Source organism: Dermacentor variabilis, chromosome 5, assembly GCF_050947875.1.
Source record: "Dermacentor variabilis isolate Ectoservices chromosome 5, ASM5094787v1, whole genome shotgun sequence".
Lineage (NCBI taxonomy): Eukaryota > Metazoa > Arthropoda > Arachnida > Ixodida > Ixodidae > Dermacentor > Dermacentor variabilis.
In genome coordinates, this window is record NC_134572.1 from 178,847,219 (window position 1) to 178,860,561 (window position 13,343).

The window sequence follows — 13,343 nt, forward strand, 5'->3', positions numbered from 1 at the left end:
ATCTTCGCACAGTACCAAGAGCGCTTTCGGCCTTACAGACTTCGATGCGTCCAGTGTCGATTCTTGCGAACTCTCGCGAAAGTGAAACTATCCCCTAAAGTGATCGCCGGATAATACAGGTCCTGGACGGATGGCTTTCACCGATTACATCCTTCACTATTAAATAAAGCGTATATATACCTCTTTTTCTCTCCCGACCTGGCAGCTAGCGTCTTTGCCCACTTGCTACATCTCTTGCGCACATATGCGGAAAGCATAAAGCCTAAAGTGGACAGTGTGCACTCACGTGTACACTATGCGTTTCATATTCCCTGTTTATCGGCATCTTCCTGTTCCGGCGTCTCCCTGACAAGGCCCAAATGGTTAACCAACTGCATCCACTTCTATTTGTTCTGACCACCTGGTTTCTGGCCGCCCACCTATTCTGAGCATGCGCCGTGGGTGACCGCGATAGGAACAAGGCAGACAGCTGACCCTCGCAATAGCACCGCCACGGCGTGTGGACTCCTTCCCAGCAACTTAGAGAAGTCGCGACTCACTGCCAAAGTATATAGGCTGCCCGAGCTAACGTTAAACAAGTGGTTACAATGAAAAAGAAGTTTAAACACAAGGTGAAAGCTACGATTCTAGTATAGCTATGGTTTGCGATCCCCAGATTTCTATATATATATATATATATATATATATATATATATATATATATATATATATATATATATATATATATATATATATATATATATATATATATATAGCTGGACATGGTGTACGTTAATGTCGCCAAGTGAATGAAACGCTTGTTAATGTCTTTTCACTAGCTTTAACCATCAACGTAAGAAAAACGTAGCCACGTTTACGGCCGCTTCGTAGATAACTAGGATTTATTCTTTTCTATTGGATCGTTTGTGTACTAACGATGCCACCCTCATAAGTAACCAAACGTCTATGTTATTGTTTTTTGAAACGTTGTTAAGCAGACTCAGTGCAAATATGTAGACAAGTATGAATTACCCTGGCTTTTGGAACTTTTTTTTTCATGAGCGAAACACAATGGTTACGTTTAATAAATGTGGCCAAGTGAATGAATCGAGCTGGTAACTATTAATAAATGCAGGCAAATGAATGAAACAGAGTAATAATGTTTAATAAATGTCGCCAACTGAACGAAATGGTGTGGCAACATTCAATAAATGTCGCCATGCATGTGAATGGAACGGATTGGTAACTTTTAATAATGAAACAGGTAACTCATGAAATTATAAAAAAATAATTAACACAGTACGACAGTAATGTCTGCGTCGCATAACAGTGTAGGGTACGCAAGTTGGCAAAGAGACTGGTTCACATTTTTCCAGTCACAGAGCACAAACACACACTCTTTGCAAAAAGTTTCGTACGAGGACCTTTGAAAGTAAAACGCCACATTAACAAAACGATATACACCAAGTTCTCGTCTCACATTGTAGAATGCCTCATTCAGTCCAGTTTCTTCAGTGCAGGCCACTGAAGACAAACCGACCGCACATTTCAGATAAGTCTGGCTGACCCTGAAAGTGTTCTCAGCCCGAACTAGGCTTTGTTTCAGCACTGTGAGAGCCTATAGTTGCTCTCGCCGTTGGTGGCCTTTAAGATGCAGTGGCTTCCTCGCTGGAATTCCCAGGCAGACTTTCGAGCCTTGACTGTTTTGACGAAGATACGTCGCGAGCAGTTTCTATGGCGACGGGGAGGAGCGTAGGGAGAGCAACCGCACTGGTGTGCTCAGCACGTCGTGTAGTACTGAGAGGAAGTTCGAGTGTAGTGGGCGTCGCCGGTGTCGACTGCATCTGAGGTAGTGCACTCACAATGTCCGAAGCCTGGACCGGAGCTGTGCTAGACGTTGGATGGCCTCGATTCTGCTCGGACACCACCTGCCGTGTTGGTGGGCTGGGAGCGCTTCGCTTCGGGTACTTTATAAGTTTAGCTTCTAGGAAGAAGCCTGTTCCAGGCGAGTGGGCCGGGTACAGTGGCGATTTCTTCCTAATGAACGTCGACTGCGGTTCACCCGCGACAGCCGTCCGTCGATCAGGAGCCGGTGGGGTTAATTCTGTTGGACCGCCGTCCTCTGGAACGTCACTCGACGGTGCGCTGCTGGCATTGGACGATCCAAGCGTCCCGGAAGACGCAGTTGACAGCACTTCCGTCGAATCTCCTCTCACTGCGAGGGGGCCTGCGCCGCGAGAATCACTCACGCGCCGCTCATGATGCGACTCCTCCGGTGTGACAGGTAGGACCACGCTGAGGTTAGCCGAATACGAGGACAGTTCCCGGGGATCGACTTCCGCAATCTGCGTGGGCCTCTCGTGTTCCGTCTTGGTAGGCGGCGCTACCGGCGCCTTCTTGGCGCCCACGTACGGTCGCACTTTGCCGAGGTGCGTCTTGTTGAGTGCAACGGAAGGGGAAGTCGGGAACCACACGGAAGTCCAGGGCGTCGAGCCCTGTCGAGGTCTCTTGTATCTCCAGCCTGGTCGTCGGGCCGTCGGGTGACCGGGAGGCCGGCGACCTTTGACCTTTCGTCTCTTGTGCGGCGCCGGGCTGTACGGTTGAAGGCGGGGCGACTGAAGCAGGGCAGTGGGCGTCGGTCCCCGCGCGTAGAGCAGTCCATTGTTGTATCGGTCGGCACCCTGCCCCCAATGGAGGGGGGCAGGGCTCGTTAATTGCTATCTCTTCTTGCCGTGCAGGAATCCGTGGAACGCGGCGAACTTGCTGTGCTGGCAGGACACCCTCCTGCGAGGGCACGGGTAACGGCTGACGCAGTTGGCGAACTCCAGGTCACACTGGCACAGCTGCTGGCCGCAGTGGGCGTGCGGGCTCAGCGAAGACGGGTGCGCTGCAAGCGGCGGGGCCCACAAAGCGCACGTTGAGGACACTAAGACTCTTTTCCGCGTTCAGACTCTCTAAAAAGAGGAAGAACAAAGCTATAGTGTGAGATTCGTGTCTTTAAAGATACACTGCGCATCCTATATGCTCTTTATCCATAATCCTAAATTATCATATGGGATATTGTATGAAAAACCGTATATTCCCATATAAATTCACATGGCCATACATGATTATGATACGGCGAACATATTGGTCAAGTAGTTGAAGAGAACGCCTCCTACATGTAGCTCAACTAATTGAGACATATTGGAAATACACACGAGAAGTTGTGTGCAGACGAAAGGTGCGCCATTAACACCTGCTCTTGCTCTCACGTTGTTCGTAACATGAATGTTTAGCAACTTCCTCAAGACAACACGCTCGGTGAATGCGCAAGGCCGACATATTAACTTCTGTGCAGTATTGCATTCCTTACTGCTTTATCTGTAGTCTTGGATGAGGCATGCCTACGAGGAAATCCGTATTGTTTCCGCCACTTTTTAATTTCCTGCTGCTTGCTCTGCCTAAGCCCATTCGCACTGCATTCAGTATGACTAGCAGGGTAAACGTATTCGCCAGGGCGTAGTTCTGAATCAACTGGCGCCCATGTTGTCATTTCTTTGTGGTTTAAGAAATGGGAAATTGGGTTAAATGCCTCAAGCAGTCTAGCCTACGTTTCCATGATCGAACCTGTCGTTGTCAAGGCTCGCTTTTCACAAACGCGTCTACGTATAAAGAAATTAGGCATGTGTCGTCTGAAGCGGTTGTATTATACACTGGCTCTAAACTCTCATTTGTCATTTCGGTATGCTTTCCCTGAGTTGGAGCCTACATTTCAAAAACAATCGAGCCGGGAGCACAGAAGCGATCTATTCGTTATTATATCGCACAGAAACACCCAGCGACGATAAACGTGACGAAATTGAACTAAAAGTCGCGTCCTGTCACGGCAGATGCTGATACGGCTAGTTTTGCCTGAGAAGCATCTTCCGCAACGTGTCGTGCCGTATGTGACACCCTTCAAATTCGTCACACATGTCGTCACGGGACATTTGCGTCTGCCGTATAGTGGAGCATGCTCGGTTTCGATATTGTCGGCATTGAGCTATAAAAGTTGGTCATGAATATCTCGAATTATGTGCGATTTTCAAGACTGATGGATCGATTAATGTGTATTGCGATAACGATGGCTTCTTAGCTTGTTTTGAGGGAGGGATTGAGGAACAAAACAAAAGTGAGGCTGCATTAAAAGCTGATTGCCTCCAAATGTGCCATATAAACAAATCCCTCGAAAGATATAACAACAAGCTTAATGGAAAATGTTTTGTTAACCAGTATCCTGCAATTCACGTTATTAATAATAATATTTGGGGTTTTACGTGCCAAAACCACTTTCTGATTATGAGGCACGCCGTAGTGGAGGACTCCGGAAATTTCGACCACCTGGGGTTCTTTAACGTGCACCTAAATCTAAGCACACAGGTGTTTTCGCATTTCGCCCCCATCGAAATGCGGCCGCCGTGGCCGGGATTCGATCCCGCGACCTCGTGCTCAGCAGCCCAACACCATAGCCACTGAGCAACCACGGCGGGTGATTCACGTTATTAGAGCCACAGTTTGTCCTCATCGCCTAGGAACTTCTCTACAGAAACGCCACGTTCGTCAACCGCATAGACTTCCGATAAAAACAAAAAATCCATTTAGTTAAAAAATGCCGTGTACAGCTTCAATTAGACGAACGTTCCATATTTGTAATAATGTGCCAAGACGGCCATTGTCAGCGTTTGTTACCAGTGCTGACATATAACGGTGCTATGAAAGTTGCTACGTGCATCATAATCAGATCATGCTTTTGGCACGCGAAACCTCATCATTTAATTTTAATTTAAATGAAGGTTGCATTGCATCCGTAGAATCACGGGCCTCTTGAAAGCGCGGACAGGTCTCGTCCTTACATAGACCATTCGTGGAACGTCTGAAGTTACACTGGAGTAAAAAAAAAAAAAAAAACCCGGCGAAGAAGTGACTTGGTCACACGCTCAGTGGGTGCAACTCAGTGGCGGACAGTTGCCAACCTTCCTTAGGTTAAAACGATGAGCGCAGAAATGTGTCTTATCCTCAATTCTCCTTTGTTAAAGCGCCCCTCACGAGGACCAGTAGAAAAATTTGTTTATAGAGTGGAAGTTGTGAATTGCCGTCCTGAGATCGTCCTAACCTAAAGCATTTTTCGTAACCATCTGGTAGCAGCAGAGATATGAGCAAACGAAATGTTGCGAAGCGATGGCAGGAGGAAGAGGGCTACGCTACCTGCAGCCGAAGCTTTCTTCCATCACCTCGACCGGCGTGTGCAAGGGACATTCATCCCCTGGCTTCATTCAAAAGGTTGCCGAGTGCCTACGGGGTGCTTACTGTCACAAGGCCCGCCTCTTCGTTTTCCTTTAAGTCATTTCTTGCTACTCGGCGTATTTACCGCTCTGGTTTTGCGCGCTCAATGCTTCATGGGAATTACTTTTTTTTTTTAGCTCTAGGCGGGACCCATGACGTTGTAGACGAGAGCTGTGAGGTCGCTTCTGCTGGTGAGAAAGCTGGGTGTTCAGGGGAAAAAGGCGTGCAGGTTCTTTTTCGTTCTTGGTCGACTCTTCCGCCGTTTTCGCGGCGTACGCAGGTGTACTTTTTTGCAGACAGGATCGTCAACATGGGATTTACACACTGCGTCTGTTTCTTTAAAGTTATTTTTCACAATGCCCAAACGTGGTAAACTGCCCTTCTTCTACTGACACTCTCGAGCACAGAGGTTTCTGGATAAACACTGACTGAGTCAAATATTAAGTGCCCTAATTAACCTTTGACTATTGGTCAGTGATCAGAATTGATCGCTTAGGGTTTGTTTTTTCTAAAATGCTACCTGATCGGGCGAGTTTTCGTCGAACTGTTGGCTATGCATTTTGGGTAAGCATTTTGTTCAGAACATGGCCCCTCTCTGTGCACAGTCTCGCTCCGCCAGCGCTTAGCCATATGGGCTCCGTCGCCCTTCGAGCCAAAGCTCCACAGGATAACAAGGGGTGCGCCTGACCGCAGTGCGCCAAGCCGGGCGTCAGGCAGTGCCAGTCGTAGGGCAGCAGGTACAAGGACAGCTTGGAGCACGGGGACTGCGAGTAGCACCAGTCGTGTTCCAGGCAGCAGCTGCGGGAGACACACAAACTCAGGGCGCTTGTTCAGGGAAAATACAGAGATAACGTTATTCCCTGCGAATATTGCACAATACGTGAGGAATCGCTAGCGGGGTCAGTAGAACAACCCTTTACAGCGCTTATAGGCCAACTGCTACGAAAGATGACTGTGTCGAAATTGGTCATAAATTGGCCTACATACACCATTGAAGCAATATTAGCAAATCTGCAGGGCTGGTAATTGTAGAAACTTATCCTAATCTAAGTTAGACGAAGAATGTTAAGCAAGAAAGCAAATCCTGTCATCGACTTCCCTAAAATTCTAACAGCACCACATATCAGGAGATGCTTTACCTGTATTGCTGTTTTTCCTTCGGCTAGCTTGCAGGTTAGAGCCTTTAAATAACACCTAAGCAGACGACGCGGGCACCTGGTGGTTAACGGGTGTGACGCTAATCCCACGCCATGACCTCCGAGATTTTCAGCGCAATGCGCGCGTCCCCTGATATCGCAGGTCATGTCGAGGCTGGTTCACAACGTACCGCGTACTTCGTCATTTCCGGCCAGCGGCAACGACCGCTTTCCTTTTTTACAGCGAAGCTGTAAACCTTTAAGCAAGATTGCACCTTTTGGCTCGTATCTTGGCGCACAACAATAATCGTCATTTGTATTGAGCGCATTCCCTTTCTTTTTACGCTGCGAGCCCGGTACTTCCAAGTCACAAACGGCATGCTCGTTATCAACACGACATAGCACTTTCGACAGAAAAGTAGCGAGTGCAGCGTTTTCAAGAAAGGAAATGCAAGAAAGACAGATGACGATTATTGTTGTGTGGCAAAGATACAATCCAAAGGGTGTACATTTGTTTAGGAGTGTATACCTCTACCGTCCAAAGAAATTTTCATGTCGTTGGCGTGGTAAGCAAAAACTTCCCATATGTGGGCCGATCCCAGAGATAGTGCAATGCTGGGCCGACCCGCGGCCGAGGTGAAGCAGGCGTTAAACACTCCCCATACATGGGCCGATACCGAAGATAGTGCAATGCCGGGACGATCCGGGGCGGAGGTGAAGCAGGCGGTAAGCACTCCCCATACGTGGGCCGATCCCGAAGATAGTGCAATGCCGGCCCGACCCCCGGCGGGTGTGAAGCAGGCGTTAAGCAGTACCCATACGTGGGCCGATACCGAAGATATGCAATACTGGCCCGATCCGCGGTGGAGGTGAAGCAGGCGTTAAACGCTCCTCATAAGGGGGCCGATCCCGAAGATAGTGCAATGCCGGGACGACCCGCGGCGGAGGTGATGTAGGCGTTAAGCACTCTCCATACGTGGGCCAATCCGGAAGATAGTGCAATGCAGGGCCGATCCGCGGCGGAGATGCAGTTCGTCATTAATAATAATAATATTTGAGGTTTTACGTGCCAAAACCACTTTCTGAATACGAGGCACGCCGTAGTGGAGGACTCCGGAAATTTTGACCACCTGGGGTTCTTTAACGTGCACCTAAATCTAAGCACACGGGTGTTTTCGCATTTCGCCCCCGTCGAAATGCGGCCGCCGTGGCGGGGATCCGATCAGTTCGTCATTAAGGGGCCCACATACACAGCTTCGTTTGTCATCCTCCTTCAGGGAGTGGAAGGGCACTGAGATTTTTTGAGTTTTGGTATTAGAAACATCTTGATTTGCGAGTTCATTTTGTGACGCTGCCGCTCGTATTACGAAAGTAAAACTCCGCAGTGATGGTGCTTTACATCACTGCCACCTGAAAGTAGGTTTCTTGCATGGCACAACATTTTCTTGTAGTAGGCCTTTAAAAAGCCGTTGCTATGTGGCGAGGACAATTGTGCAGATGAGCCAGTATATTGTTAAAACTGTGTAGACACGAAATGCGGCCGGGTGAAGATACTATCTGCTTTTCCGGGGTTATGTTCCTGTGCTGAGATAAAAAGAAATAACAAATTTACTTGAGCGTGCCTATAGTCTTCCCACATTTGTATCGGGGCAGAAAAAAATTGTGCAAACGCGTATTTCTTTTTTTTTCTTAAAGCTGAAATCGTGCAAGGCGTTATCAACACCGTTCTGGCTGTTTAAATATGCCATGAAATATTTTTGAAGTTCTACGTTCTGGAATTCCGATGCGATTATGCGGCAAGCCGTTAAGGAGGACTCGGGATTAATATCAACTACCGGGGGTTCTTTAGCGTGCACTTAAATATAATTGCACGGGTGTTTTCGCATTTCGCCCCCATCGAAATGCGACCGCCGTGGCCGGGATTCGATCCCGCGACTCGTGGTCAGCAGCCCAACTGCGTAGCCACTGAGCAACCACGGCGGGTATTCCGAAACATGCACATAATTTATTCGCCTCATCTCAATAGCCTCAGGTTCCTCAAAGTGCGCTTCTCTTTATATAGGCGTTTGTGCGGTCTCCCGCTTCCTTCCTTTATCAGGCGATTGTAGCATCAGGCCAATAATGCAGCCCCACCGTGGTGGCTCACTGGTTACGGCGCTGCACTGGCAAGCGCGAGGTCGCGGTTAGATTTCCGGCTGCTGCTGCTGCATTATTTCGATTGGGGCCAAATGCAAAAACACTCATATACTTAGATTTAGGCACATGTACAGTAAAGAAACCGACATGGTCAAAATTTATTCGGAGTCCCCCACTGCGGCGCGCCTCATAATAATATCGTGGTTATTTTTTTGTTTAGCATACCCTCAGGGACATCAGGGCATTAAAGAGAGGAGTGGTTGCAAGCTATATATATATATATATAGCTTGCAACCACTCCTCTTTTTAATGCCGTAATGGCCCTGAGGGTATGCTAAATAAATATATATGAACGAGAAGAGAGGGGGTTGACCGAGGGGCCCGATTTGTATTAGTCATATCATAAGAAGCCAACAAACACTGACACAAAGGACAACATAGGGGAAATTAGATGTGCTTAATAAATGAAATGAAGAAACGATAAATTAATGGAAATCAATGTCGATGAATAAACAACTTGCCGCAGGTGGGAACCGAACCCACAACCTTCGCATTTCGCGTGCGATGCTCTACCAATTGAGCTACCGCGGCGCTGTTCCCCATCCACTTTCTTGGGTATTTCTGCGTCCGAGTAGAAACACTTTACACTTTTCTCGTGACGTCATGACATTCTCAAAGCCAACACGCAGGCTGGGAGGGTCGCCGAAGAACGGCGGGTTAATTTCTGCCACTTAGGTTTTTTTAAATGTGTGTCTTAATACCCGATCGAAACGCAGTCACGAGGATCGAACGCCCAACCTTGCGCTGAGCGGCAGAACATCAATTTTTCACCAAGTGCTCGCTGTGATAAATAAGGTGGAATCTTGTTAATTAAACCCTTGCATGGCAGTAAGTTTTGGTTCAATTATCCGAAAGGTCGATTAGCAAATGGTGGCAAAATGAACAAATTCAAACCTTTTTCATTGCTTGAAGCAGTCTGTCGTTGGAGACATACCGTTTGAACTATTAGCATAGCTATATACGTCGTCGTTGATGAGTGGCCTACAGACCCCAACACGGAGTTTAACGCTGTATTGTTGATGGGTCCGTGTCGCAGAAAATCCAGCGTCAGCGTCTCGCGACGGCGTCTGCCGTCGGCCATCACTTCAGCAAAACGTTTTTCGAACCACCCACACCCAGACCCTCCATGTGACGCAACAGATTTACTAAAGATAACTGAATTTCTCAAGCTAAAATACGTGAAAAAATTGTAAACTATGACTTACACACAACCAACAGACATGATAACTCTGGGATTGTAATTTGACTATACCTGAAAACATATTTGTTATGCGAAAACTCAAGGAAACCCCTTTTCCTGCGTTTGTGCCATTCACAGACCAGCCGCGGCGTGCGCCATTTACGTTCCCCGACGCGCGGATGTCTTGACGGCAACGGAGCGGCGCGCCCGGTTCCTTGCAATACCTCCAGTTGGCGCTCACCTACGTCGCATCGCGGTCCATTCAGGAGGCCGCGTTTATCTCTCTATACCACAAAGCCCGCCTTCGTGCATAGCGTTCGCGGCCAACGTTTCCCGGCAAACATTGCGGTTACATACGCTTCAATTGCCGGGAAGCGTGAGAAGCAGTCAGGGTTTTTCGAATGCGATCGGGCTTCACTCTTAGAGGCGAAGCTAAGTGAGTGAGTGAGAAAACTTTATTTCGAATCAGAACGATTCGCGTCCGGCGAGTTAGTGGGCTGGGGCACCCGCCGAGGTTACGGTCAAGAGTTCTTGCCTCTCGGCGACTTCCCTGGCCCGCTGGACTGCCCAGAGTTGGTCTTCTAGGTTCAATCTGAGCAGCGTGGCTTGTCATCGCGCGTGGAGGCTGACGATGGAGGCCTCGCTCGCATTGTCCTGTATTAGCACAATTCGCTAACACAGTATTTGCGCTAAACAAAGTATTCATGTCCTGTATTAGTTCCTGGCATTCCCATAGTATGTGTTCTAGCGTGGCTCTGGTGCCACACACTTTGCATCTATCTGTTGTGCATATGTCCGGATAAATAGCGTGCATTAGTATCGGACTCTTGCATGATTTGGTTTGTAGTTGTCGCCACTGGACAGCTTGCGATCTCGTGAGTTGTGGATGGGGTGGTGGATAAGTGCATCTTTGCATCTTGAAATGGTTGGCGATGTCGTTGAACCTGGTCATTCTGTCTTCCCATTCCTATACTTCGGTGGGCCCTGTCGAGGGGTCTACGTTCGTCGCAGCTCAGAAAGTGAGTCCTCGAGCTACGTCGTGTGCCGCCGCGTTAGGGTTTTCCTCTCCCGTTGAGTTGGTGGTGTGGTCTGGTATCCACAGGATTTGGACGCATCTGTCTTCCTTTGTTGGTTTACCTTTTCTGACTATGTTTAGCACCTCAGCTGAGAACCGGCCGTTCGCGAAGTTATGTGCTGCCATCTGGCAAGCGCTGATTATATAATATGCGTTGGTTTGTGCTATGGCTAACGCTACAGCCGCTTCCTCCGTCGTTTCGATGCGTGTTATGTTTATAGTCAAGCTTGTGCAGCGTTGTTTGTTGTCGTTAAGCACTGCTGTGACAAAGCTGCGCTTGTGTTTGTAACGTGCAGCGTCAACAAAGACCGCGTCCTTGCTTCTTCTGTATTTCTTCGCCATGTTCTTTGCCCTGCTTTTTCTCAGGCCCTCGTGGTGTACTCCTAGGATTCATATTCTTGGATAAGGGGGTACCGCAAGTTTGGCCCTTATTTACTTGGGTATGAGATTCCAAAGCAGCCCTACAAGCTCTGCAGTTACCCCTACGTCATGGGCTATGCGAGCAGCAAGTGTACGAAATAAGACACGCTTATCATGACGCGTTCGAGGAAGAACACCGCATTGTATTTCAATGGTTGCCGAGCCATTGCGGAATTGTCGGCAATGACAGCGCAGATGAAGCTGCGCGTTCGACTCCTCAAAAACATCAGCGGGTTCGTACATCACTTTCAAGAACTGATGCTGCGCGGCAAGTTCTATCACTTGCTCGTCACATCCCACTCGTACGATTGAATTCACCGAGTTTTGCCAACTCGCGCTTGCGCTCTCTCGACCCTAACTTGCGTCTTCGCCTTTCACTTGAACTCTCCCGTCGCGAAATAATTTTATTGTGTCCCATGTGGCTGGGCGTCGCATTTACCGATGCCTAGCACTCCTAATAGGGGCAGCCAGCATTGCGGCGTGCAACTTGTGCGGGTGTGATTAGACTCTAGAGCCCCTTCTGTGTCACTGCCCATCCTTTGACACTCAATGACGTACTCTACAAGCTAAACTCAGCTTGCTAGATAATAGAGCGCTCTCGGAAGAAATGATCCTTGGACCATGGCCTATGCATTCTTGCATGCAAAAGGCCCCAAAAGCCCTTCTGTGATTCATGAAGGATACTGGGTTGTATAAACGCTTGTGACAGTGGAGATTCTTCTGTGACTGATTGTGAATGACTGTTCATTAATTTTTCTTTTCTCTCCTTATCTAATCTTCCCCTTTCCCCCTCCACAACTGTAGGGTAGCCAACCGGGTACGTCCTTGGTTAACCTTCATATCTTTCCCTCTTCGGTTATCTCTCTCTCTAGCATACCGTCTATCGTCTCGGTGTAGTGCTTGCAGTCTTATGAGCGCACTGGAATTGTGAAAAATGCTGGCTTTTTCTCGTCATTCTGCCTGTGACCTTCCCATTTTAAAAATATGTAGCAATGTGTCCACTGATTTTTGTGAGTGGTGAGATAATTATAGACATGCTACGAAGAAAGTCCACGCTGGCGGCCGCCAAGTTCTTTAATGTGGCATGGGCTCGGAAACACAGCAGTCTAGATCTTAGAAAGGTTAGTGCATTTGTTTCACGCATGTTGTAGATATTTTAGAACGCGGAATCAACTGTGTTAGAAAACGTTGCATAATGGTTGCGTCAGATGAACTAAATGTAATAGTGCTGCCTTCAAAAGTTTGCCCAGCCTCTCTAACATTTTTTTCTCAGAGCTTCCATTCCATGATTTGTGTGTATTTTATTGCCACTGATACCAGTGATAGCCGATACGATAGAAAACACCATACGAAGAAAGGATAGGCTACGACGACCAGCGAAGCAGGTAATAGAGGGCTACTGTGCACACGGCCGTTGACACACGGCCGTTGACACACGGCCATGTCACGGGCCTTGTGCACAGAGCTCCTTTATTACCAATTCTACACCCTCGCCGCTAATGCACCTTCGCTCGTTGCTGCACCCACACGCGTTACCCTGTGTTACATTTAGAAGAACTCCACCTATACATAACTGTGCCGAGGAAAGCATATGTCGCCTTGAAAAAGTTAAGTCTACTTGTCGAAACGTTGGCTCCTGCTTTTACCATATTCTCGTATTGCTCATGGTCTTGATTTGATCGTGCCACTTGTGCTGTCTGATCTCACAAGTCACACCGAGGAACCTCGCTTGTTCTGACTGTTCTAGGTAAAGCATCATTTGCAGCAAGCGGAAGCGGGAGTATTTTTTTCTCTTTTTTATCGGCTGTGGCACTGCTGCCGTGTCAGCGCACTCATCAATTATGTACCTCCAGGTGCTGCTGCTGGCTATCCTGGGTCCTCCGCCTTCCCTCTCAGCTTCAACGGTTCATCTGGGGCCTCCCCTGACCAACAGACACTGCACGGGCTGGATCCAGGCACTGCCCGGCCTTTCTTCGGACGCTCCGTGTGCTTCGCCGCCAGGAATAGCCTTTCCTTCGTCCATTGTCTGGCAACCCGACACCGCGTCACTTGA

General features: G+C 48.3%; 1 protein-coding gene across 1 annotated transcript in view; it reads right to left on the reverse strand.

The window, feature by feature from the left end:
- Window positions 1-2,682: 2,682 nt before the first annotated feature.
- LOC142583725 (uncharacterized) overlaps window positions 2,683-13,343 on the reverse strand; it is a 40,397-nt gene continuing 29,736 nt past the window's right edge. The window contains exons 3-4 of the mRNA XM_075694213.1: window positions 5,972-6,081; window positions 2,683-2,866 (exon numbers count right to left, since the gene is read on the reverse strand). Of these exons, the coding sequence (XP_075550328.1) occupies window positions 2,697-2,866; window positions 5,972-6,081 (280 nt within the window). The 3' untranslated portion in view covers window positions 2,683-2,696. The remainder of the gene's footprint in view (window positions 2,867-5,971; window positions 6,082-13,343) is intronic.